The sequence below is a fragment of the Perognathus longimembris genome, chromosome 1 (genome assembly GCF_023159225.1).
Source record: "Perognathus longimembris pacificus isolate PPM17 chromosome 1, ASM2315922v1, whole genome shotgun sequence".
Classification (NCBI taxonomy): Eukaryota; Metazoa; Chordata; class Mammalia; order Rodentia; family Heteromyidae; genus Perognathus; species Perognathus longimembris.
Genome location: NC_063161.1, coordinates 68622539 through 68648422, shown reverse-complemented (window position 1 = coordinate 68648422; position 25884 = coordinate 68622539). Strand labels below are relative to the sequence as shown.

At 43.2% G+C, this 25884-nt stretch overlaps 1 protein-coding gene across 4 annotated transcripts in view; it reads left to right on the top strand.

The window, feature by feature from the left end:
* The first annotated feature begins 3974 nt into the window (after window positions 1-3974).
* Window positions 3975-25884, top strand: part of Usp42 (ubiquitin specific peptidase 42) — a 47517-nt gene continuing 25607 nt past the window's right edge. For 2 of the 4 annotated variants that reach the window (XM_048367413.1, XM_048367426.1), the window contains exons 1-3: window positions 10904-11512; window positions 14371-14571; window positions 21874-21984. In XM_048367413.1, coding sequence (XP_048223370.1) covers window positions 11275-11512; window positions 14371-14571; window positions 21874-21984 — 550 coding nt within the window. In that variant the 5' untranslated portion in view covers window positions 10904-11274. Of the gene's footprint in view, window positions 4110-10903; window positions 11513-14370; window positions 14572-21873; window positions 21985-23001; window positions 23632-25884 lie in introns of those variants that run through there. The other 2 variants (XM_048367417.1, XM_048367436.1) reach the window with 2 other exon arrangements.

Genomic DNA, 25884 nt, shown 5'->3' with positions numbered 1-25884 from the left:
TTTTTTTTTTGCCAGTTCCAGGGCTTGAACTCTGGGCCTGAGCACTGTCCCTGGGTTCTTTTTGCTCAAGGCTGGCACTCTGCCACTTGAGCCGCTGTGCCACTTCTGTCTGTTTTCTGTATATGTGGTGCTGGGGAATTGAACCCAGGGCTTCATGTATATAAGGCAAGCATTCTTGCCACTAGGCTATATCTCCAGCCCCAGTAGATACTTTTTTGACTATGATTTGTGACTAATCTATTTCAGTTGTTTATATTTTGTTTATAGTGATTATGAGTAAAATCTACAAGAGATTTGTGTCTTCTCTACTCCATTCTAATGGGTTATGAAAGGTCATGGATGGAAGTCAGTGGTAGTGCAGTTAAGCTGGGTCTTAAGTTTGCAGCAGTTCATCGTCATCCTTCCCACTCATCTAGTTTTAGCAAGGATCATACTGATTAGTTACATGGGCACACACTGGATACCCCCAACCCGGTATCCTCTACAACTTTTTTTTTTTTGCCAGTCCTAGGGCTTGAACTCAGGGCCTGAGCACTGTCCCTGGCTTCTTTTTACTCAAGGCTAGCACTCTACCACTTGAGCCACCGTGCCACTTCTGGCTTTTTCTGTTTATGTGGTGCTGAGGAATCGAACCCAGGGCTTTGTGCATGCTAGGCAAGCACCCTACCACTAAGCCACATTCCCAGCCCCCCTCTAGAACTCTTGAGGATGGTGCAATTTTCTGCCTTTGCCCTCAGAGTAATTCTCTTGGCTTGAGAGGGCTGCTCAGGGGCTTCCATTTGACTTCTTCAACTTCAATAGCTCTTACTGCCTGAGCCAGGGAATGGATATGAGTTTCTGCCAACTTCTGAGTGTGAGTATCACACTTGGGAGCCAGGGGAAATGATTTGTGTGAGGACCCAGTGTACCACTGACACCTTAGCAATAACGGAGCTGCAAAGATGCTTAAAGATCCGGACATATGTCCCTTTATATGGACTCTGCCTACATCCCCTTTTTTCCCAGAGTAAATGAAATGCCCACTGGTTTCTGGGGTAGGATTTGGAGAATCACTACTGTGTATACTTGCTTTTATTGGACTGGATTTTGGGATTTGAGAAGTGACTGGCCCAGGTGAAAGCAACTGGGCAAGTGGTTGTGGCTCCACTGGAACAGATTAATCTCAATCCTCTATTTCTCCTTACCCACTGCCTGAAGCCAAGCTACCTAGAAGTGGGGCATGACATGGAATTAGATGCTTAAGATAGATTTAGAAAGTGTTTTGGAGAGAAGGCAATGAAAGAGAGGGCAGGGGAAGGAGTTAAGCAAGAATAGACCGTGGGTGAGAGATTACTGTTCTTTCAGATAGGAATAGTACTCAAAGAAGGGGCAGCTGCGAGTTATTATCAGCCAACTCTCATAAATGGAGGGAGAGTATAGTCCTCGAGGAGAGAAGCCAGTAGAGCATTAAAAGCACTTTCCCTTGGGATTCTTGAGTGAAGGTCCTCAAGAAACAAAAATGACTTGATCTACCTTTCACATCTTTGATTCCCAGGACTGAGGGGTGAAGGTGAGGCATTAGCTTTAGCATGTGGGCAATGATAAAGGAGTGATCTTTTGTAGGTTACACAATGTGTGAACAAAGTGAAATCTCTAAACAAGTCACTTTCGATGCACCTCTGATCAGGAGATAAATTTCTGGGACAAGTTTGCAAACCATTTTCAGCCATATTCAGCTGTTTGAAGGCAAGAATGTCTTCGTATTTTTTGTAAGCTCTTTCTCTTGGTTATCAGGTGGCATTAAATCTCTTTAGAAGTTTTTTGTTTGCTTTGAGGTTGTAGAAAGAACTATCCAAGAACTTAACTGAAGAATAGCTGGGCATAGTGGTGCACATATGTAATCCCAGCTACTCAAGAGGTAGAGTTGAATCCAAGTCTGAGGCCAGAACTGACAAAAACTGGAGACTGAAAACCAAACGAGAAAAAGCAAAAGTGCTAGAGGTATGACTCAACAGCACAGTGCTTGCTTAGGCAGGCCATGAGGCCTTGAGTTCAATCCCTAGTACTGCCCAACCTAAACCCACATAAAACTCTTTTATAATTCAAGCAACTCATTTAAGGGGCCCACAAAAGGTGCATTTCATTCATAGACTGTGTAAAAGAAATTAGAGGGGCTGGGGATATAGCCTAGTGGCAAGAGTGCCTGCCTCGGATACACGAGGCCCTAGGTTCGATTCCCCAGCACCACATATACAGAAAACGGCCAGAAGCGGCGCTGTGGCTCAAGTGGCAGAGTGCTAGCCTTGAGCGGGAAGAAGCCAGGGACAGTGCTCAGGCCCTGAGTCCAAGGCCCAGGACTGGCCAAAAAAAAAAAAAAAAAAAAAAAGAAATTAGAAGCTTAATTTATGAGACTGTAGGGAAACACTTTGAAATACCACAGAGCTCAGGTGATTATCAAGAATTTGCTTCTTCAGTGCCTTAGCACCTGGGCTTAAACATCTGAAAGTCATTTGAAAAAGGCAAGAAAATAATCCTATCTCTCTGTTCCTGAAAGTCTTTGTTAGGAAGGCCATAAGGTGAAAATTCATAGCCATCCTTCACCAGGAAAAGTTGTGGTGTTAATCTTGAAAGTGAACACTGAAGTCTGCAGGATGAAAACCCCCTTTCTGTTTCTAAAGCTCTTTAGCTTTGTGATACAAATATAAACTGATAGGAGGGATAAGGTTGGGAGACTCAGAGGGTTGCATAAGGAGGCACGGGTAGACTTCCTATCAGCCGCTGGAAGATCTGGGTGGGGCAGAATAGTATGCTGGGGGTTGTAGCAGAGTCCATTATGGCTGCAACACAAAAAAGGAAAATAAATTTGGGGATTTTTTTTTTGATAGGGTGTCTGTAATATCTTCAATCTGGCCTCAAGGTCAAGATCTTCCTGCTCGTGTCTTCCAAGTGATGGGAAATTTGGGGCTTTTAATGGCAGGTTAAGGAGTTGAGACTTTTCTATGGGCTGAGGCTCTGAGGAGGGGGGAAATCTTATTGCTCTGACCTGTGGTTTTGGAAGATCACACTTGCCACAGTAGGAAAGCAGATTGTGAGTATCGAAGATGGCTGTCGGAAAGGGCTCAGATGGGTCAGATGGAATGACTTGGTCTAAGGGGCTGGATGCTTTACAGGAGGGAAGGAAGGCAGTGCGAAGATTCAAGTCTACGCAGGCAGTTCTATGTCCTTCATCAAAACAGGCAGAATACAGAATAGGCAGGAGCCAAGTCGCAGTGGCAGGGAGCTGCCACACGAAGCATTCCGTTGGACCTGGCGGTCAGATGTTAGATAATGGGAAGGAAGAGTCCATGGAGAGGTCGCAGCTCTTTAGGAACTGAGGGTGGCATCTTGGTGATGGGGTGGCAGAAATATGTGCTCCTTCCGGGGGCTGGGTCTAAGATCCACATTTCTAACATCTTAGAGACGCACCCTCGGGCGGAGCCCCGTCGCGGTGGGGACCGGAGCGATGGTGGTGCTGAAGACCCAGACTGTGAGGCCAAGGGTCGCGAGCGCACTCGCGGAGGGCGAAGCGGGAGCAGAAGGGGTCTCCTCGGGGTCCCGTTGGCCTTCCGAGGCCAGGGCCGCGGTCGTCCAGCCGACCCGGGGGTCCGTGAGTCAGCTTCGGCCGGCGCAGCCGAGGGACTCGCTTCCAGGATCGCCGGGCGGAAAGGCCCCGCCCCTCTGCCTGGCTCGCTCGGCCAATCAGCGGCAGCCTCTTCGCGGGGCGGCGGACCGGCGCTCTGCTGACGCGCGAGACCAGCCTGCGAGGGCCGTCCTTGGGCGACGGACCCTCCCGCTCTTGCCGGGCCCGTTAACTGCGCGCTGCGCCTCTTGTGCGACGGCCCCTAGGCAGCGGCAGCGGCGACGGCGGCGGCGGCGGCGGCGGCGGCGGCGCGTACGGGCGCGGCCTTTGCGCGCCCCCTGGCGGCCCGGCGGCGCGCTGCGGGCGCGGCGCTGACCCGGAGGCGGCGGCGGCGGTGCCCGGATGGAGGCACGTCATTGTCCCCCGCCGGGCGGCTGGGCTGTGTGCGGCGGCAGCGGCGGCGGCGGCGGCGGCGGCCGAGGGGGATGGAGCGAGCGCCGAGCCGGGTCAGGTAAGCTCCCGCCTTCTTCCCGCCCGTCGCAGGTCGGCGTGGGGCCTGCGGAGCGGCCCGCAGGTCACGACTGCAGCTGGCCCAGCCACCACCTCTGCCGGCGCGGCCCGCCGGGAACCGGCGCGGCCCCTCTGCCCTCCGTCCCCTCCGCCACCACGGGGCCGCCCCGGGACCCAGCCGCTCACCGGGCTGCGGCGCCGCGGCCGCTGGGCCCGGCCGTGCCTGGTCACTGAGCAGGGGGCGGCGGCCGCAGCGGGCGGGCGGGCGCCGGGAGCGCCGGGCTGCGCGGGGAGGCCGGACCCCTCTGGTTGCCATGGACACTGCGCTCCCACCCCCACTGGCCCCTGCCCGCCCCTCGGCCCTGGGGCTGCCCGGGTGTCTGGCCAGCTCTGGGGAGGCACAGCGTGGCCGGGTGGGCGTGTGCCGGCCGCAGTAGCGGAGCCGGCGGCCTCGGCCCGCCCGCCGCCCCCCGCGTGGCCGCCGCCTCCCGTCCCCGGGAGCCCCTCGGGGAGCTCGGGGCTCCTTCCCCGCCCCCCGCCAATCCCCCTTGCCAGACAAACTTTCCCACCCCGGGCGTCCCCTCCCCCGTCGTACCGTCCACCTGGTCGCCCCGCCGTGGTGCGAGGTGCCCACGCCGGCCGAGCCGCCAGCGGAGGGGTGGAGCCGGTCGGCGCGTCTACCCCCCAAAACGTGTGTGCCTCCCTTTAGCTTCTTTCCTCCTAGGGCCAAGAAAAAAAACATCAAACTTACCTGAGAAAGGAGGGGATGGGTTTGGGTTTCAGATGTGTGACATTAAAATTTGACGGGACCGAAGTTTTACGAGGTGGGACTTCAGCCTCGCTCTGAGGGGCACTTGAGATCACTTTGTTGACGGCTTTTCTGTGCGCGCAGGCCTTGCCCGGGTGGATGGGAAAGCACGTTGGTGATCTCAAGTCTAGGCACTCCGAATAACAGCGAGAGCCAAGGAGAAGATAGTTAACGCCGCAGTGCTCAGAGTCACCACGGGGTCCTACGTCTGTAGTTTCTTCTACACGTTGGTGGATCTAAGAATTTTTCGGAGTTGTAGATAACTTTAAGCATAATTCTGTTTTTTTGCTGTGTTATCCAAGGAGCAGTGGGTCTGTGGGCTGCCGATCTTTATTTTTTTATGTAGGGTCAGTTTCACTTTCTTTTCTATAATTATTGAATCAGGGCTACAGTATTTGAATTGTACAGGTTTAAAGGGCCTGGATAGGTTTATTTAAATAATTAAAAGCAGGGTTGTTTTTTTTTTTTAAAAGCATGTGTCTTAAAACGGTATCTGCAAGAACCTGGATTATATTGTTTGTGAAGCAGTAGAATGTAAGTTTTTAAGATATGATTACTTGAGTGTATGGGGAGTGCCTTGATGTTTAAATAGGGATAGTCCTTCACCAATGAAGAAAAGAATAACATATCCTCTCATTTGGTCATCACCAGGTAGACAAGTGACTGAGGACTTCAATACTTCAGTAAAACATTGTTTATTCAGTGAAAATACTTGTGAAGTTGTTCTGTCTCATAGTTTCACGTGCCTCCAACTTAGATTTATTATGTTTGTGTGCGATTTGTAAAAAATACATGCTCTTGAAACTGTGTATTATTAGGTGTTTTGTTTGGCTTGTTTTTTTTTGCCAGTCCTGAGGCTTGAACTCAGCACTTGAGCACTGTCCCTGGCTTATTTTTGCTCAAGGCCAGCACTCTACCACTTGAGCCACAGCACCACTTCTGGCTTTTTCTATATATGTGGTGTTGAGGAATCGAACCTAGGGCTTCATGTATGTAAGGCAAGCACTTTTACCACTAGACCATATTCCCAGCCCAATATCATTAGGTGTTAAGAGGTATACTAAACTTCTCATTAAAGTATTGTTGCTTAAAAGCCTATTTGTAACAGTAATATTTAGAAGCTTCTGAGAGTAAAGAATATATACCCGAATCCTAAATCCTATAAGATATAGCTTATTTGTAGATATAGTCTACTTATTTCAAGAAAGTTTATTTCTGTAGCAGACGTAGTTTGTCCTTTTTTTTGTTTGTTTTGTTTTTCTTGCCAGTCCTGAGGCTTGAACTCAGGGCCTGTCCCTGGCTTCTTTTTGCTCAAGGCTAGCACTCTACCACTTGGGCCACAGTGCCACTTCTGGCTTTATCTGTATATGTGGTGCTGAGGAATCGAATCCAGGGCTTCATGTATGCTAGGGCAAGCACTCTACCACTAGGCCAGATTCTCAGCTCTGCTCAGCCAAGTTTGTCGTTTTTGATTCTTGATGGTTTTAGGGTAAGATTTCATTGAGTGAATAAAGAAGAATAGATAGTTTGTTTTTTTTGTTTTTAGTATTTTCTTTAATTTCTTCTAGTTTTCATTTAAGAGTTGGCTTTTTTTCCCCTCTGCTTTTTACTAAGCAAGTAAATTTTTTTTCTTTTGTTTGTGTGTGTCACTTGTTAATTAATCATTGTCTGGAAGGGTTGGTTGTCCCAGAAAAGTGAAAGCTTTTGCTGCTACTTACTATTACTGTAAATTAAAGCTGAATTAACCTCATCTTATTACTCAATTTGGGCTTTCTTTTTCAACTCTTCCTTTTCCTCTTCTTGCTTTCTTCCTCTCATATCCCACTTTTTTCTTAGTTGTTTTGTCTCTTAGTTGAAGAAAGTGTAAACTTATTTGGATAATAGACTCAAGTTTTTTTCTGAATGAGGGTCATGTATTTTCAATTGATTAAAATTTCAAACCATGTTTTTTTCCTTAGTTCATTAGGATATAATTAACATCCTTTCTGTTTCTCAGTAACTATTCTTTTTTTTTTTTTTTGCCAGTCCTGGGCCTTGACTCAGGGCCTGAACACTGTCTCTGGCTTCTTTTTGCTCAAGGCTAGCACTCTGCCACTTGAGCCACAGCGCCACTTCTGGCTGTTTTCTATATATGTGGTACTGGGGAATCGAACCCAGAGCCTCATGTGTATGAGGCAAGCACTCTTGCCACTGGGCCATATTCCCAGCCCCTCTCAGTAAGTATTCTAAAATTAAAAGACTACTTTCTCAGAAGGATGAAAATCTTGTCTTAATTTTTAAATACGTTTTATTATAAACAACAAAATTGCCAAGTGGTGGCTTACGCCTATAATCCTAGCTACTCAGGAGGCAAAGATCTGAGGATCATGGTTGGAAAACAGCACAGATAAGAAAGTCCATGAGACTTGTATCTTCAAATAACCACCAAAAAAGATAGAAGTGGAGTCGTGGCTCAAGTGGTAGAACACTAGTCGAGCAAAAATGCTCAGAAACAGTGCCCAGGCCCCGAGTTCAAGTTTCAGGACAGGCACACACAAACAAATATACAAAACCCTCCAAAAAACAAAATTGTAGCTTTTGAAACCTAATTGTGAGCAGCATGGAAACATTTGGTGTTGAAGGGACAAGCATGTACATGGATATTTTATCCTTTGTGCTTTGTAGTATTGAATTATTATTATTGGTGGTGGTGTTATTTCTGTGTGTGTATGTAGCTTGAACTCAGGTCCTTGAGCTCTCACTGGTGCTATGTTCACAGCTAGCATTTTACCCTTTAAACCACATCTCTAGTCTAGTCTTTTCATTTTATGTGCTGCTCCTGGGGCTTGAACTCAGAGCCTGGACGCTGTCCCTGAACTTTTTTGCTCAATGCTAGTGCTCACCATTTGAGCCACAGCTCCACTTCAGTTTTTGTGGTAGCTAATCACAGACTTTCCATCTGGGCCTGGCTTTAAACTGTGATCCTCAGATCTCAGTCTCCTGAGTAGCTAGAATTATAGGCGAGTAGCTAGGATTACAGGCGTGAGCCACCTGTGTTGGAATCCAGTCCAGCATTTTGGCGGGTAATTGGAAATGGAATCTTGCAGGCTTTTCTGCCTAGGCTGATGTAGAATTTGGATCCTTCAGGTGTCAGCCATGATTGCAGACACTATACCATTACTGCAGTATTAAGTGTGTGTGTGTAGGAGGATGTCTTGGGGCTAGAACTTAGTGTCTGGATGCTGTCCTTGGGCTTGTTTTTACCCAAGGCCAGCTCTCTACCGCTGGAGCTATGGATCTACTTTGGCTTTATAGTGTTTAGTTGGAGACAGAGTCCTAGGGACTTTCCTCCCCTAGCTGGCTTTGAATTGTGATCCTTAGATCTCAGCCTCCTGAGTAGGTAGAATTCCTACTTCAAAGTCATTCCGCGCCTCCCCCCCCCCCCCCAGTTTTTTGTTGATGTTCGGGTCCTGGGATTCCACTTCCAGCTTTTTTTGGTGGTTAATTGGAATGTCATGGACTTCCCTGCACTGAGTGGCTTTAAACCATAATCCTCAGATCTCTGCCTCCAGAGTAGTTAGGATTATAGCTGTGAGCCATTGGTACCCAGCCTCCCTTCAAAGTTTTAGAAGTATTAAATGAGATTCTGTGTAAATCACTTACCACAGTTGGTGTTAAGCACTAGTTCTTTCCTGTTTCTTGATTTGTTTGTTGAACACATGTATGCAAACCTTTTTGTGTTTAAAAGATATTGAGGCTGGGAATATGGCCTAGTGGCAAGAGTGCTTGCCTCGTATACATGAAGTCCTGGGTTAGATTCCCAAGCACCACATATATAGAAAACAGCCAGAAGTGGCACTGTGGCTCAAGTGGCAGAGTGCTAGCTTTGAGCAAAAAGAAGCCAGGGACAGTGCTCAGGCCCTGAGCAAAAGGAAGCCGGGGACAGTGCTCAGGCCCTGAGTCCAAGGCCCAGGACTGGCAAAAAAAGAAAAAAAAAAGATATTGATAAGTAAAATGGCTCTGTGGAAATAATGAAGTTCTGCCACAGAAGTTAGCACTGAGTGCTGGTGGGGTGCTGATGGAGCTTCTCAGGGTGGGTTTCTAACACAGCCTTGGGAGAGGAGTGGTTAAGGAAAGTATCTCAGAAGAATGAGTTCTAACAAAGAAGTGAAAATATTAACTGGCCAGAGGTAGAAGGATGGAAAGAGTGTGAAAAGAACAGGGAGAGGGGCTGGGAATATGGCCTAGTGGCAAGAGTGCTTGCCTCATATACATGAAGTCCTGAGTTTGATTCCTCAGCACCACATATATAGAAAATATGGCCTAGTGGCAAGAGTGCTTGCCTCGTATACATGAAGACCTGGGTTAGATTCCCAAGCACCACATATATAGAAAACAGCCAGAAGTGGCACTGTGGCTCAAGTGGCAGAGTGCTAGCCTTGAGCAAAAAGAAGCCAGGGACAGTGCTCAGGCCCTTAGTTCATGGCCCAGGATGGGGGGGTGGGGGGGGAGGGAACAACAGAAAGAGACGAGGGACCTTTGTATGGGGCTTGTCATGTAGGGCATGTTGTAGAGGTCCAAGAGGGCCAAGTCACGTGCTAGGACCAGGTGCTGTGGTGGGCATCAGAGCACAGCCAAAATGTTTTCTTCAGGGTAGTAAGTGCCTGGACAGTTTTGGGAATATTCCTAAAAGTACTCTACTGACTAGGTGGTCTAACTAGAAGGAAGCTTAGCTGTGGGAACTGACTCTTGGTTCTAGTTATCAACTAGTTTCCTGTGTAGACTTTCCATCTGATCAGCAATTAATGAGACACCTTTCACATAAAAAATGTTTAGTTAATAGACTGAAGAATAGGATTGAGAGAAAATTACAGCTTTCTTTTGTAACAAATATTTTTGTTCAAGTTTGATGTTAGTAAAACTATGGATTTCATTTTAAAAAGTCAAGTGGCATACCTGAACCTCTTCAGAAAAATGGTTTATTTCAATGACAAGACCTTCTCTAACTATATATTAGAAAAGAAAAGAAAACAAAACAAAATTTGCCAGATACTGGTGGCTCATGCCTGTAATCCTAGCTGCTTAGGAGGCTGAGATCTGAGGATCATAATTCATTTATTTGTTTTGTTTTTGTTGCCAGTCCTGGCACATGGACTCAGGGCCTGAACACTGTCCCTGGCTTCCTTTTGCTCAAGGCTAGCACTCTACCTCTTGAGCCACAGTGCCACTTCCGGCTTTTTTCTATATATGTGGTGCTGAGGAATCGAACCCAGGGCTATCATATATACGAGGCGAGCACTTTACCACCAGGCCATATTCTCAGCCCCTGAGGATCATAATTCGAAGCCAGCCTGGGCAGGAAAATCTGTGAGACTCTTATCTCCACTTACTCACCAAAAAGCCGAAAGTGGAGCTATAGTTCAAGTGTTAGAGAACTAGCATTGAGAAAGAAAAGCTCAAGGACAGCTCCTAGCCCCAAGTTCAAACCCCAGTACCAGCACAAAAAGCAGAAAAACAAAACCTCTAGTAGTTCATACAATGTCATTTTAGACTTTTAAGCTCAATATTAAGGCTAGATTTCTCTTTGTTGTTGTTGTTGTTGCTTATGGGGCTTGAACTCAGAGCCTGGGCACTCTTTTGCTCAAGGGTAGCCCTCTACCACTTTGAGTCACTGCACCATTTCCAGTTTTCTGGTGGTTAGGTGGAGTTAGTCTTAGGGACTTTCCTGTAGGGGCTGACTTTGAACTGTTATCCTCAGATCTCAGACTCCTGAGTAGTTAGGATTACAAGCGTAAGACTGCCTTGAGAGATTATATGAATTGAAAATTTAGTCATATATATAATATTTATATTTCCTAGTTCTAAGAAATACAGAATTGGAGATCGCGATGCAGTGTGTTTTTGTTGTTTTGTTTTCCAGTCCTGGAGCTTGAACTCAGGGCCTGAGCACTGTCCCTAAATTCTTTTTCTGCTAGCACTCTACCACTTGAGCCACAGCACCACTTCTGGCTTTTTCTGTATATGTGGTGCTGAGGAATCGAACCCAGGGCTTCATGTATATGAGGCAAGCACTTTACCACTAGGCCATATTCCCAGGCCCTGCAATGTGTTTTTAAGGGACATAGAATTGAAGTTCTAGTCAAATACTTTACTGAAGACTTTTAAATAAAAAATGGTTGACATATTGAAATTAGCATGTTTGTAAATGTCTTGAAATAATTGAAAGTGTTAGCTAATACGGTTTTTATATTTTTGGGATTTGTTTGAAAGTAATTTGAAAGAACTAGAAAAAATTTCAAGATCCATTAGGTTTTAAGTAGATCACTTTATTCATCTTGTGAAGCAAATATGTGCTTTTCATTTCTTGCAGAGTTGAACAATGACCATAGTTGACAAAGCTGAATCTTCAGGCCCATCAACCTATCAGAACCAGCCTGGCAGTTCTGAGGCTGTCTCACCTGGAGACATGGATACAGGCTCTGCCAGCTGGGGTGCTGTGTCTTCGTTAAATGATGTTCCAAACCACACACTTTCTTTAGGACCAGTACCTGGTGCTGTAGTTTATTCAAGTTCATCTGTACCTGACAAATCAAAGCCATCGCCACAGAAGGATCAAGGTACTATTTGGGAAAGGAATGCTGTCCAGAGCTGGGTACCAGAGCTTAATCTGAGTTATTTAGGAGGCTGAGATCTGGGATTTGCAATTTAAAGCTAGCTTGGGCAAGAAAGTCTGGGAGACTCTTTATCTTCATTAAACCACCAAAAAAGATGGAAGTGGAGATGTGAGCAAAAAAGAAGCCAGGGACCGTGCTCAGGCCCTGAGTTCAAGTTCCAACCCCAAGAATGGCAAAAAAATACAAAGAAAAAAAGCGAGGTAGAACTCATCTGCCTAAGTAGCATTATTAATTTTTTTTTTTAAATTTTAAGAAAGATATCTGTTTAGGCAACTGGTTAATTGAAAATGTCATAGTTATCCCAATTTTCTCTAAGATACAGTTTATCTTTCAAAAAATACCTGAATAAGTAAAAGAAATTACTCATCCTAGTATCTAAGAATAATATGCATTGTTGTGATACATACTAATAATGAATGAAGGAATATTCATTAGAGGAAAATGAGAGATTCTCTAAGTAGTTCCTGCCTTCAGGAGCCAATAGGCAATATTTCTTGCAAAATAATCCCCTCTTTGAAATGATCAACCCCCTAAAAACATTTTCAGAGGAGTTTCTGGCAGTGATTTTTTTTTTTTTTTTTTTTTTTTTTGGCCAGTCCTGGGGCTTGGACTTCAGGGCCTGAGCACTGTCCCTGGCTTCTTCTTGCTCAAGGCTAGCACTCTGCCACTTGAGCCACAGCGCCACTTCTGGCCATTTTCTGTATATGTGGTACTGGGGAATCGAACCCAGGGCCTCATGTATATGAGGCAAGCACTCTTGCCACTAGGCCAAATCCCCAACCCCGTGATTTTTTTTTTTTAATTTGAATTTTGTGTGTGTGTGCAGGTTCTAGGGCTTGAACTTTGGGCTTGAGCACTGTCCCTGAGTTTTTTTGCCCAAGGCTGGTGCTCTACCACTTGAGCCACAGCACCACTTCCAGCTTTTTCTGTTTATGTGGTGCTGAGGTATCCAACCCAGGCCTTCATGCATGCTAGACAAGCACTATCACTAGGCCACCTTCCCAGCCCTCACTTTTTTTTTTAATTGTAAAAAATTGGCTGGCTGTGCTGGGATTTGAACTCAGAGCCTCATGGCAGACACTTTACTGCTTGAACTATCCTTCCTCTTTTTTTTTTTTTTTGGTCAAAAATGTTCTGTCACTTTAATTCTAGCCACTCAGGAGGCTGAGATGCAGTTCAAATCAGAACAGGCAAGAAAGTCCATTCTCATCTCCAGCTAACCACCAAAAAGCTAGAAGAGCAACTTTGGCCCAAGTGGTAGAGAGTACAGTAACTCAGAGACAATATCCTGTCAAGTTCAAGCCTCAGGAACAGCTCAAAAACAAAACAAAACAAAACAAAAACCCTATGGTATAAAACTCTGAAAGAGGGTAGATAATACAAACGCTACATTTGCTCAAACAAGGTAAATGTTACATTGTTAAAATTTACACAGGTAAACAAGACCTTGCTACTTGTAAGACTTTTGGATTTGATAACTTGAAGATTTGAAATAGAAAGGGGCTGATGTTAGGCTTAGAATAATTTAACCCTCAGGGTATTTTGAGTTCTTTTAGATTGGTTTTTAGCTGCTAGAATGATTGGCTCAGTTTGTTAGAAGAAAGTCTAGATCACCTAACACTGTTCAGTTAGGGAGTGTTACCCATAGAAGTGAAGGTCCTTTTGACTTTCTTACCAGCCAGGCTTTCCCACAGGACATTTTTCTCCTGTCATAGTGTGGAACTCTTTACTCTCCCTTAGGATTCTCTGCTTTGTCTTTTTTGTTTTTCTCCCCATTCAGACTCATTGCTCTTTTCTTACTTTTGTCCCCCATTTCCCATTGAGCTGAAACCTGCTTTTGCTTCACTATAAGTAATCCTATAAGTAAACTGACCTCTCTTTTAAGTATACAAATATAATTATAAGAAATTCTCATGTGGCCACCAGGCAACTTTGACATTTATTAACTCATGGTCATATATATGCATGTGCACACGTACATGCGCATACACACATACACACACTTAGTTTTTTCCCCCTTGGTACTGGAGTTTGAACTCAGCCTCTTACTTGGTAGACAGGTGCTCTACCACTTGAACCACACTGGTACCTGGCCTTCACCAATATTTTGAAGCAACTCCAGTATTTTATACTTTATTTTTTAAATATTTTTGTATGAATCTGGAGAATTCTTTTCTAAAAATTTAAAGATCTTTATATTAAAAACCCAGTCAAGCCAGGCGCTGGTAGCTTAAACCTGTAATCCTAGCTAGTCAGAAGAGTGAGATCTGAGGATTCAAAGCCAGCCTGGGCCACAACATCCATAAGATTCCTATCTCAAATTATTCACAGAAAAAGCCATAAGTGAAGCTATGACTTAGGTTGTAGAGCACTAGCCTTGAGTGAATAAACTCAGGGATAGCACCCAGGCCCTGAGTTTAAGTCCCCCCCCCCCCCAAAAAAAAAAGAAAATCCAGTCAATATTCAAATTTCTCCATTTGCTCTTTTTTTTAAAATAGTAATTGGTTGTTGAAAGCCGCATCCACTTTTCATCTGCTGGCTATGTCTCTTAAGATTCCTTTAAATTGTAACTTTCCCCCTTTTCACCCTTGCAATTTATATGTTGAGGAAACCAAAGCATGTAGAGTTTTTCACATTTTGAATTTTATCTTTGAAGACATCCTTTCTCCCTGTATTTGTGGTAAGCTGGTAATAATAGATTTAGAATCTTGGTCCGGTTCAGCTTTAATGAATAGCTTTGATGTTAGTTTCACTTCAGGGGCTTACAAATCTGTTTTAAATCTTTGCTCTTTATATTTTAGTCCTAGGTGATGGCATTGCTCCTCCTCAGAAAGTACTTTTCCCATCCGAGAAGATTTGTCTTAAGTGGCAACAAACTCATAGGGTTGGCGCTGGGCTCCAGAATTTGGGTAACACTTGTTTTGCCAATGCAGCACTGCAGTGTTTAACCTACACGCCACCTCTCGCCAATTACATGTTATCACACGAGCACTCCAAAACATGTAAGTGTTCCATGCTATAGTGTGTTTGTAGTATTGTGCTTGATAGTCTGCTTTTATCTGTTTTCTTGGAAAGGGAAGTGGGAGAGAACTGAAGAATTAACTCATGATCAAAAAGAAGGGCTGGGAACATGGCCTAGTGGTAAAGTGCTTGCCTTGTATACATGAAGCACTGGGTTTGATTCCTCAGCACCATACATACAGAAAAGGCCAGAAATGGTGCTGTAGCTCAAGTGGTAGAGTGCTAGCCTTGAGAAAAAGAAGCCAGGGACAGTGCTCAGGCCCTGAGGCCAAGACCCACTACTGGCGCCCGCCCCCCCCCCCCCCCCCGCAAAAAAAAAAAAAGATCACTAAGAAGTTGGTTTATTTTTTTAGAAACTGAGGAGAGCACTTTTAGAATTTATGTTCAAGTTGCATAAAAAACATTTTGCACCGACACCTAATGCCTATCTTATCAGCATTCAGCACTTCAGAGTCCCCTCCCTGCTAATTGTGAAAGACCTTAGTAAATGCTCCATAATGTTCAGTGTAACTGCTTAGGACCAATAGGATTAAAAACTACTCTCTCTTCATTTATCTTGTGTTGGAGGTCTGGATTCATTTTCAGGCTTAGAAGGTGGAGAGGAGGGTCATCCTCTCATTACTGCTCCCAGCTTCCTGAAGTTCACCTAGAGTTCTGTCTTAAACCCACAAAGTAGAAAGTCTTTTACAACATATTAATATCTTTAGGTGGAAGCTAACTCTATGCTGAGTAGTGAAATTCAGATTCATAATGTTTGTTTGTTTGTTTTTAATTGTACTGGTCCTGGGGCTTGCACTCAGCCTGGATGTTCTCCCTAGGCATTTTTGCTCAAGGCACTATAGTGCTCTACTACTTGAGTCACTTTCAGCTTTTTGCTGGTTAATTGGAGACAAAAGAGTGTTACAGACGTTCCTGTCCAGGCTGGCTTTGAACTGCGATCCTCAGATTTCAGCCTCTTGAGTAGCTAGTTACTGATTTTCCTTTCAAGTATAAACTAATACTTAGAATTTGGAAAATACAGAAAAATTGAGTTCAATGTCTTTTTTGTTAGGCGAGGGGAAGGGCGGGGAATCAATACAGGGGGTTTAACCTCCGGATGTTGAGCTTGCTAGGTAGATGCTATACCACTTGACCTGAGCCCTCCTACCCTCCAGTAAGTACAGAAAAATCTAATGAAACCAAAGAGGAGGGGAATTGAGTTAGAATCTAACCACCTACAGTTGTTTGTTAAGCCAAAGGGATTTTTTTTTTTGGGGGGGTACAAAGATTTGAAATTGGCCTCACTCATGTCTTGCCTGCTCCCTTTGCTGGCACATTACCACTTGAGCTATGCTTCAGTCTGGCTTTCGCTAGTTATTTTGGGGATAAGTGGCTTATAGACTTTTGTGATTAGGCTGGTTTCAAACCTCAATCTTTTGATTTTCAGCCTCCTAGGTAGTTTACAGGCCATGTGCCACTGAACCCGGTGTTTGAAATTACAGAAAGAACGTTCTGTTTGTGCTCAGTTTCTTCCTTTCCAAGCTTAAGCTTAAAGTGATAACTTTCCTGTCACTTCTGTGCTTGATGGAATCCTAGCTCATGGACCGTAAGAGAAGACCAAGGCAAAATTCAGAAGCTCTTGGTGTCTAGGATTAGATTCCTATCTTTCATCTCCTTTCCTTCTTGCCTACCTGCCTTCTTTCCCTCTCTTTTCCCTTGTTATCTTCCATCCCCACTTCCTCTTCCCAGCTTTTTTGAAGTGTAATTGGTATGCAGCAAATCACACATATTTGAAATATACAGATTCATGCATTTTGACATTTGTATTTACTTGTGAAACACCACAGTTTGAGATAATGTTCCTTTGACATCACCCTTTGACAGCACTTCCCTTATCTCTTCTTTTCTCTATCCCAAACAACTTTCAGTAGAGATTAGTTTGAATTGTCAAAAGTATGAATTATATGGAAATGTGGAAATATATGTATGCAAATACATATATACACACTATGTATATAGTGTATATACATATATACTTACATATATATGTGTGTGTGTCTATAATTATTTTTCTTTTTTTGGTGCTGGTCCTGGGGCTTGAACTCGGACTGGGTGCTGTCCCTGAACTTTTGTGGTTTTTGTTTTTGCCAGTCCTGGAGCTTGAACTCAGGGCCTGAGCACTGTCCCTGGCTTCTTTTTGCTCAAGGCTAGCACTCTACCACTTGAGCCACAGTGCCACTTCTGGCTTTTCCTGTTTATGTGGTACTGAGGAATCGAACCCAGGGCTTCATGTATACAAGGCAAGCACTCTACCATTAGGCCATATTCCCAGTCTCTGTCCTTGAGCTTTTGTGAGCAAGGCTTACGCTCTACCACTTGAGCCACAGTGCCATTTCTAGCTTTTTTGGGTGCTTAATTGGAGATGAAAGTTTCATGAACTTACCTGCCTGGGCTTCTTCTAACCATGATCCTCAGATCCTAGCCTCCTGAGTAGCTAGGATTGCAGGTATGAGCCACTGGTGCCTGGCTTTTAGTGTACATTTTTATATTATATTGCTGCATAATTATTTCAACATTCTATTTGTCACATGTGTCAGGGCTTCATTTTTATTGCTGAGTAGTATTCCATTGTCCGAATTGTATACCACAGTTTGTTTTCCATTAACCTTTGATAAATATTTGGATTATTTCCCTGCTGGGTAAATGAATTAAACTGCTACAAATATTTGCAAATATGTTTGGTTAGCACCTATTTTCATTTCTCTGGGGTAAGTAATTAGATTCCCAAGGGGATGGTAACAAGTTCTGCTCCCACCCTGCAGTGAATGCAAGGTCTGTTTGTTCTGTATATGTTCCAGTAGTACATGGTGTGGTCAGTTTTTTCAGCTTTGGCCATTTTAATGGATGTGTAGTAAAGTAGTATCTTATTTTGGTTTGAATTTATACTTTGATAATAATAATGTTGAATATCTTTTCATTTGGTTATTCTGTTTTGTACATTTACTTGTTGAAAATGCCTGTACAAATCTTTTGCCTATTTAAAAACTCAGTAGTTGGGCTGGGAATATGGCCTAGTGGCAAGAGTGATTGCCTCGTATACATGAAGCCCTGGGTTTGATTCCTCAGCACCACATATATAGAAAAGGCCAGAGTGGTACTGTGGCTCAAGTGGCAGAGTGCTAGCCTTGAGCAAAAGGAAGCCAGGAACAGTGCCCTGGCTCTGAGTCCTAGCCCCAGAACTGGCAAAAATTAAAAAAAAAAGCTTGCCTCGTAAAAATGCAGTGGTTAGCTGGGCACCTGTGGCTCTCACCTGTAATCCTAGCTACTCAGGAGGTTGAGATCTGAGGATCAGGGTTCAAAGCCAACCTGGGCAGAAAAGTCCATGAGACTCTTATCTCAAATAAACTATTCAGAAAAACCTGAAAGTGGTGCTGTGGCTCAAGTGGTAGTGCACTAGCCTTGAGCAGAAAAGCTCAGGGACAGCGCCCAGGCCTAGAGTTAAAGCCTCAGGACAGGCAAAACAACTACAACAAAAACTCATTACTTTTCTTATTGGTGAGTTTGAGAGATCTTTATATATTATAGATCTAAGTCCTTTTTTTTTTTTTGCCAGTCCTGGGCCTTGGACTCTGCCTGAGCACTGTCCCTGGCCTCTTCTTGCTCAAGGCTAGCACTCTGCCACTTGAGCCACAGTGCCCCCTCTGGCCGTTTTCCATATATGTGGTGCTGGGGAATCGAACTGAGAGCTTCATGTGTAGGAGGCAAGCACTCTTGCCACTAGGCCATACTCCCAGCCACAGATCTAAGTCCTTTTTCAGATGTGTGATTTGCAAATGTTTGCCCTATTCTGGGCTTGTCTTTTCATTCTCAGTATCTTTGAGATAGGACCTCATTACGAAACCTAGCTAGTCTTTTTTTTTTTTGGCCAGTCCTGGGGACTGAACTCTGGGCCTGAGCACTGTCCCTGGCTTCTTTTTGCTCAGGGCTAGCACTCTACCACTTGAGCCACAGCACCATTTCTGGCCTTTTCTATATATGTGGTACTGAGGAATAAAACCCAGGGCTTCATGTATACGAGGCAAGCACACTACCTCTAGGCCATATTCCCAGCCCCCAGCTAGTCTTACATTTACAATCCTCCTCTGATTTCCCAAGTGCTAGAATTATGAGTGTGTGCCACTATGTGCACCTAGCTCTCTGTCTTTTGAAACATTCATTTTGTTTTGAGAGTTATGTTTTCCTTTTGTCAGTTGTATTCATTTGTATTAAGAAATCTTTACTAGCCAGGTGCCAGTGGCTCATGCTGTAATCCTAGCTACTCAGGAGGCTGAGATCTGAGGATCATGGTTTGAAGCTTGCCCATGCAGGAAAGTCTGTGAGACTCTTGTCTCCAATTAATCACAGAATAAGCCAGAAGTGGCACTGTGGCTCATGTAGTAGAGTGCTAGCCTTGAGCATAAAGGAGCTTGGGGACAGCTACAAGCCCAGACTTCAAGCCCCAGGACAAGCAAAAGAAAAAAATAAGGAGAAATCTTTATTTACATCAGAAGTCACCAGGGATTTTTCCCCCCAATATTTTCTTCTAGAAGTTTTATAATTTTGGCATTTACATTGGGGCATTTGGGTCAGTGATCTGTTTGTGATTTGAAGAGTGAAGAGTGTTTGGTGGTGCTGGAAGCGTAACTTGCCTATAGGCAGGCTGTGTTCTTGCAAATGGACATCCAGTTGTTCCAGTACCATTTGTGAAAGAAAAATCCTTTCTCCACTGAATTGTGGAAAATCAGTTGAGCATGTGCATGTGGCTCTGTTTGGTCAGGATCTGCAATACTGATCCTTTGTTTGTCTTGCCACCATAATGCAATGTCTTGACTACTATATACATTTTGAAGTTAGGTAAGTCCTTCAACTGTGTTTTTCTTTTTTAAAGCTTTAACATTTTATTTGGAAGTAATTATAGATTCCCATGAGTTGTAAGAAGTAATTCAGAAAGATCTCGTATGCCCTTATTTCCTTTCCCCCAAAGAAAGCACTCAGCATTAAAACCAGGATAGTGAAGAGCATCTGTGTTCTTCCAGGCCCCTCACACTGTCCTTCCTTGTGCCCACCTCCTCTGAGACCACCTAGCCACCACTGACCTATTCTGTGTTCCTGTAAGCTTGTCATTTCAGGAATATTTTATCTCTATTGAATTACACAGTAATGGAGCCTTTTAAAATTAGTACTTTTACTCAGTATAATTCTCTGGCTGTTCATCCTGGTTGTGGAGTATATTAGTAGTTCTTTCACTGCTAAGTAATATCCTTTGGTGCGGCTATACCAGTTTGTTTAACCACTTAATTATACTAAAGGCACATTGTTGTTTCCAGTTTGGAGATTATACAAGTAGAAATAAGCATTTTTGTGGGGATATAAGTCTTCATTTTTCTGGGATGAATGTGTAGGACTGTAATTGTTGGGTTATACAGTAATTGTGAGCTTTGTTTTATATGAACTTCCATATTGACTGTAACTGTTTTACATCTCTGTCAGCAACATCTAATTCTTCATCTTTACCAGTATTTGGTGTTGTCAACTGTTTTTCATTTTATCTGTACTGATACTCATTATAATTCACTTATTTTCTGGCTGTATATCTTTGGAGAGATGTCACTTTGTATCTTTTTGCTTATTTTCACTGGTATATCTTTGTTTTTGTATTGTCAAGTTTTGGGAGTGCTTTTTATGCTATTTACATATTCTTGAGTGGCCTGATATACCTGTTCTAATGCCTGACTTAGGTTGGACATAGGGATTCCATGGACTTTTTCCCCAGATTGATTGTAGCTTCTGTTTTTATCTCCTTAAATTAGTTTTCTTTTCTTTTTTTTTTTTTTTGCCAATCTTGCTGCTTGAATTCAGGGATTAGGTGCTGTTCTGAGATTTTTTTTGTATAAGTCTGTAACATTCAACCTCTTGAGCCACAACTCCATTTCTGGCTTCTTAGTGATTAATTGGAGATAAGAGTCTCATGGATTTTCCTGCCCAGGCTGGCTTCAAACCATGATCCTTAGATCTTAGCCTCTTGCATGTAGTTAGGATTCCAGGTGTGAGACACTGGCAACTGGCAAGGTTGTTTTTTTTTTTCCTATTAGATCAGGAGTCGAACTTGGTATCTGATGCTTGCTTTCTCTCATAGGCTGGTGCTCTACGACTGGAGCCATGCTTCCAACCCCAATATTAGTTCTTTCTTTCTTTCTTTTTTTTAAATATAAAACTAGGTGTGAACTAAGGACCTCATGTTGCTAATGAAGTATTTTGCCATGTGACCTACTCTCCCAGGCCTGTTGTTTTATGTATTTATGTGGCACTGTGGTTGAAGTCAGGGCTTCACACCTAGTGGACAAATGGTCTGTGGCTGAGTCATGTCTCCAGCCTTTTTTTGCACTAGTTATTATTTTTGTAGTATTGAAGGGCCTCATGCTTGCTAAACAGGAATTCTGCCACTTGAGCCACTTCATCATTATATTGAGTATTTTTTAGATCAGCTTCAACTGCTATCCTCCTGTTTATGCCTCCCTTTGTCACAGGTATGACAGATGTGTGCCACCATACCCATGCTGCAGCTTGGGATGATTGGTGTATATAGAATCTAACCAGCTATAGCTATTTGTTATGCCAAAGATTTCTTTGGGTGTTTTGTTTTGTTTTGGGATTTGGAGTCAGGGCCTCACCCTCTTCTTTGGCTTGTCTGCTCCCTCTGCTAATGCTGTACCACTTGAACCTTGCCTGTAGCCTGGTATTTTGCTAGTTATTTTGGAGATAGAATTTTGTGGACTTTTCTGCCATGGCTGGTTTGGAATTTCAACCTTTCATTCTCTGCCTCCTAAGTAGCTAGGATTGCAGGCATCAGCCACTGGTGCCTGGTGCTAGATCTTGAACTCAGGGCCTGAGTGACTGTCCCCTTAGCTTTTCACTCAAGGCTAGCACTGTACCACTTGAGCCAACACACATCTCCAGCCCTATTAAGTTTCTGAGGTTTGTTTTACAGTTCAGGATTTGATCTCTCTTGTATATGATTTGAGTCCTGTTGTGTCTGTCTGCCCCATAATAAATATTTGACCGTGGCCAAATTTTTAACTCTGGACCTTTTCTCCTCTCCTGTAGAACAGAGCCAATGTATACTTATTGCTTAGGCTTGGTATATAACTAAATGAAAATGAATAAAACTGGATTTAGCTCAATGCAGTGCGCCTGTATTCATCATGTACCTGAGTGTGTGTGAATTCCTATTGAGCTGGTTTGAAGGGTTGCCATCTGTCTTTCAGGTCATGCAGAAGGCTTTTGTATGATGTGCACGATGCAAGCACACATTACCCAGGCGCTCAGTAATCCTGGGGATGTTATAAAACCCATGTTTGTCATCAACGAGATGCGCCGTAAGTATTGATAAAGTGATTTATGTCAATATTTCTTACCTCATTAATTGTTTTTGTTGTTATTGTTGTTGTTTGTTTCTTTAGATATATCTCACTGTATTTCCTAGGCTGGCATCAAACTCCTGGGCTCAAGTGATTCTCCTGCCTTTGCCTCTCAGGTAGCTGGGGTTGCAGGTGGGCAGCTGTTCACCTGGCTCTTGTTTAGATAGTTGGTACTGATCATCTGTGTAATGGAAATGAAGCTCCTAAGCCAGGCCAAGTGGCAGAGGCAGGGGGTTATTGAGTTTGAGGTCAGCTCATTGATGCACAGTTAGTAAAACTATCTTAGAAACAAATACAGGTGAGAGAACAAGTGGTTATGCACTTACTTTATAGAATGTGTGAGGCCTCAGTATTGGTTCAGTATGGTTCAGGCCTCAGTATTGGGGGAAGAAAAATCACTCCTGGGCTGGGAATATGGCCTAGTGGCAAGAGTGCTTGCCTCATATACATGAAGGCCTGGGTTCGATTCCTCAACACCACATATATAGAAAACGGCCAGAAGTAGCGCTGTGGCTCAAGTGGTAGAGTGTTAGCCTTGAGCAAAAAGAAGCCAGGGACAGTGCTCAGGCCCTGAGTTCAAGCCCCAGGACTGGCAAAAAATAAAAATAAAAATAAATCAGTCCTAATATATTGCAAAACAAAATTTTTTTTCATATGGTTATGAATGGTTAGTAATTTTTATTAAAACATACTTATTACCAAATTTGAAATAAAATAAATATGATAAGATAATAAAGGATTATTCAATTTAATGTAAGCAAATTAAAATTATTTAAAAATAAATTTGTGTCTGGGCATCAGAGGCTGAGATCTGAGGATTGCAGTTCTAAGCCAGCCCATGCAAAAAAGTCCATGAGATTCTTATCTCTCCAATTAAACACCAAACAAAAAAACAAGACAAAGCTCCCAGAAGTAGAGCTGTTGCTCAAATAGTAGGAGCAGTAGCCTTGAGCAAGAGAAGCTCAGGGACTGCACCCAGGTCCTGAGTTCAAGCTCCAGAATTGTCACACACAAAAAAGAATCAACAACAAAAACTCCATTCAATTTGTTAATTACTGATGTTTTTACATTTTTTTCCAGATAGGATTTCTGTGCTAAGTAGTGCTATGATATTGTCCCACAGTTTCTTTAAACTAGTTTTAGTTTGATGAATAAATATTGCATTATACAAATGACAGGAATTGTCAAAGAAAAATTTATGAGCTGGAGGTGTGGCACAAGTGGTACAGCGCTTGGCTGGCATGTGTGAATTCCTAAATTCAATCCCCAGTACCACAAAAAAAAAGAAAGAAAAATGTCTATGAATAGTTAACAACTTTATGGGTAAGCTACTTTTTGGCATAATTTTTTAAATTTGAGAAATGACATAAGATTATTGTATGCACTTTCATGGACTTTGGTGACTTTTTATACCACTTGTTGGTGTGTTTGTGTCCTGGTATGGCCTTTCTGCTCAAGGATGGTGCTCTACTATTTGAGCCCTGCCTCCAGTACAGCTTTTTTTTCCTGGTTAATTGAGATGGAATCTCTCTTGGATTTTTCTTCAAGGGCTGACTTCAACCTACGACCTTCAGAACTCAGCCTCCTGAACAGCTAAGATTACAGGTGTGAGCCACTGGCACCACTCTATATCACTTTTGAATTAAGCAAGTTGTAATGAAAATACATACAAATTTCAAAAAACTTATTAACACTTTTTTTTTTCTGTGCTGGGGATCGAATCCAGGGCCTTTTATGCATACTAATACTTTGCTCCTGAGCCATTCCCAGCTTGTGGTTTTTTAGATAGTTTTGCTAAGTGGCCCAGGATGGTTTGAGACTAATGGTTTTCCTGTCTCTACCTCCGTAGTACTGGGATTACAGGCGTGCTCTACCACATCCTGTTAACTTTTAATTTTTACTCTTTGTGCCAGTACTGGGGCTTCAGATCAGAATTTTGTGTTTATGGCTTGCTTTTTTTTTTAAACTTAAGAATAGTGTTTGATCACTTAAGCCATGCATGGCCCCATGGATGGCTTTTTGCTGGTTATTTGGAGTCTCTTGGATTTGGCTGGTCAGCTTGGCTTTGAACTGATTACACTGGCTTCAAATCAGAATCCTAATGTCTTGGCCTTCCAAGTAATTAGTATTACAGGTGTGAGCCACAAAGGCCCAGCCTGTTAAATCTTAATTGGGTATCTAAGCTGGGTAATTAATTATTATAAGCGTGCACAGTTACATGACAAACTATAAGCCATTTGCCTAAAAAGCTGTTAACGATTAAATTTACCTTTCACATTATTGACAGACCAGAATAGACCATGCCAAAGTCTTTAAAACATTGTTAGACCCTTGGCAGAATTTTAGCCAGAGTATGTTTTGATTATTTATTGTGCTAGTCCTAGGGCTTGAACTCAGGGCTGAGGTGCTGTCCCTGAGATTTTTTCTCAAGGCTGTGCCCTACCACTTGAACCACAACTCCATTTTTGGCTTTTTGCTGTTTCATTGGAGTTAACAGGCTCATGAACTCTTTTGTCCCGGCTGGGTTTGAATTGTGATCCTCAGATCTCAGCTTCCTGAGTAGCTAGGATTACAGGTCTGAGCTACAGGCACACAGCTATTTATGTGTGAGTGTATATTTCTCTACAAACATACATACATGATTGAATTTTTTTTTTTTTTTGGTGCCAGTCCTGAAGCTTGAATTCAAGGCCTGGGCACTGTCCCTGAGCTTTGTTTTCTTTTTAAATTTACTTTTGTTGTTAAGGTGATGTACAGATGATTTACAGTTACATAATTAGGTAGTGAGTACATTTCTTGTCATCCTTGTTATACCCTCCCTCAATTTTCTCCTACCTTCCCTTCTCCCAGCCTGCTAGTTGTACAGTTCCTTTTCAACATATTGTCTTATGAGTATCGCTATTGCATTGGCTTGCCCTTTATTTTTTGTTTCACCCTTCTGATGTTCCCTTTCCCTTCCCTAGTTCAGATAAACATACCCAGTGTACCGGAAACATATATAGTAACAACAGAGGATAAGCCATAGGAAAATCACATAGTACATTAAAGATAACAACAGTAATAAAATCCTCTTGTTTCCGTATCTTGGAGTTCATTTTGCCTTGCCTCATCTTATATAATCATATGTACATAGCTGTTGAGCTATAGTGGTCCTCTGCTAGGACTATCCTAGACATTTTTTGTTTATTTGGTAATTGTTTGGTTTTAGGGACGTGGTGTTAAGTCACAGACCAAAACATGTAGAAATACCATTTGAAAAGATGTTTGTTATTTTACAGACATGATCTCTGCTTTTTAGTTAAGTTTTTTTTCTTTTCCTCCCCTAACATTCACATATCATCGAGACTATGTGCCTTTGTTCTCTGTGTTCTAGGTTTGTCTTGCTCAACATTATTTGTTCAAGATCTGTCCATTTCCCTGCGAATGCCATTATTTTATCATTTCTAATCACTGTGTAGTATTCCATTGTGTACAGGTACCACATTTTTTGGATCCATTCATCTGTAGTGGGGCATCTGGGTTGTTTCCATATCTTGTCTATTGTGAATTGTGCAGTGATAAACATGGATATGTAGGTGTCTTTATGGTATCCTGGATCCTGTTGTTCTGGATAGATGCCTAGGGAGGGGTATGGCTGGGTCATAGGGTATGTTTATGCTGAGTTTTTTGAGGAACCTCCATACTGTTCTCCAGAGTGGTGGTTGTACTAGTTTACACTCCCATCAGCAGTGCAGAAGGGTTCATCTTTCTCCACATCCCCTCCGGCATTTGTTGTTGCCTGAGTTCAGAGTATATGCCGTTCTAACTGGGGTGAGGTGGTATCTCAGGGTTGTTTTTATTTGCATTTCCTTTACTTCC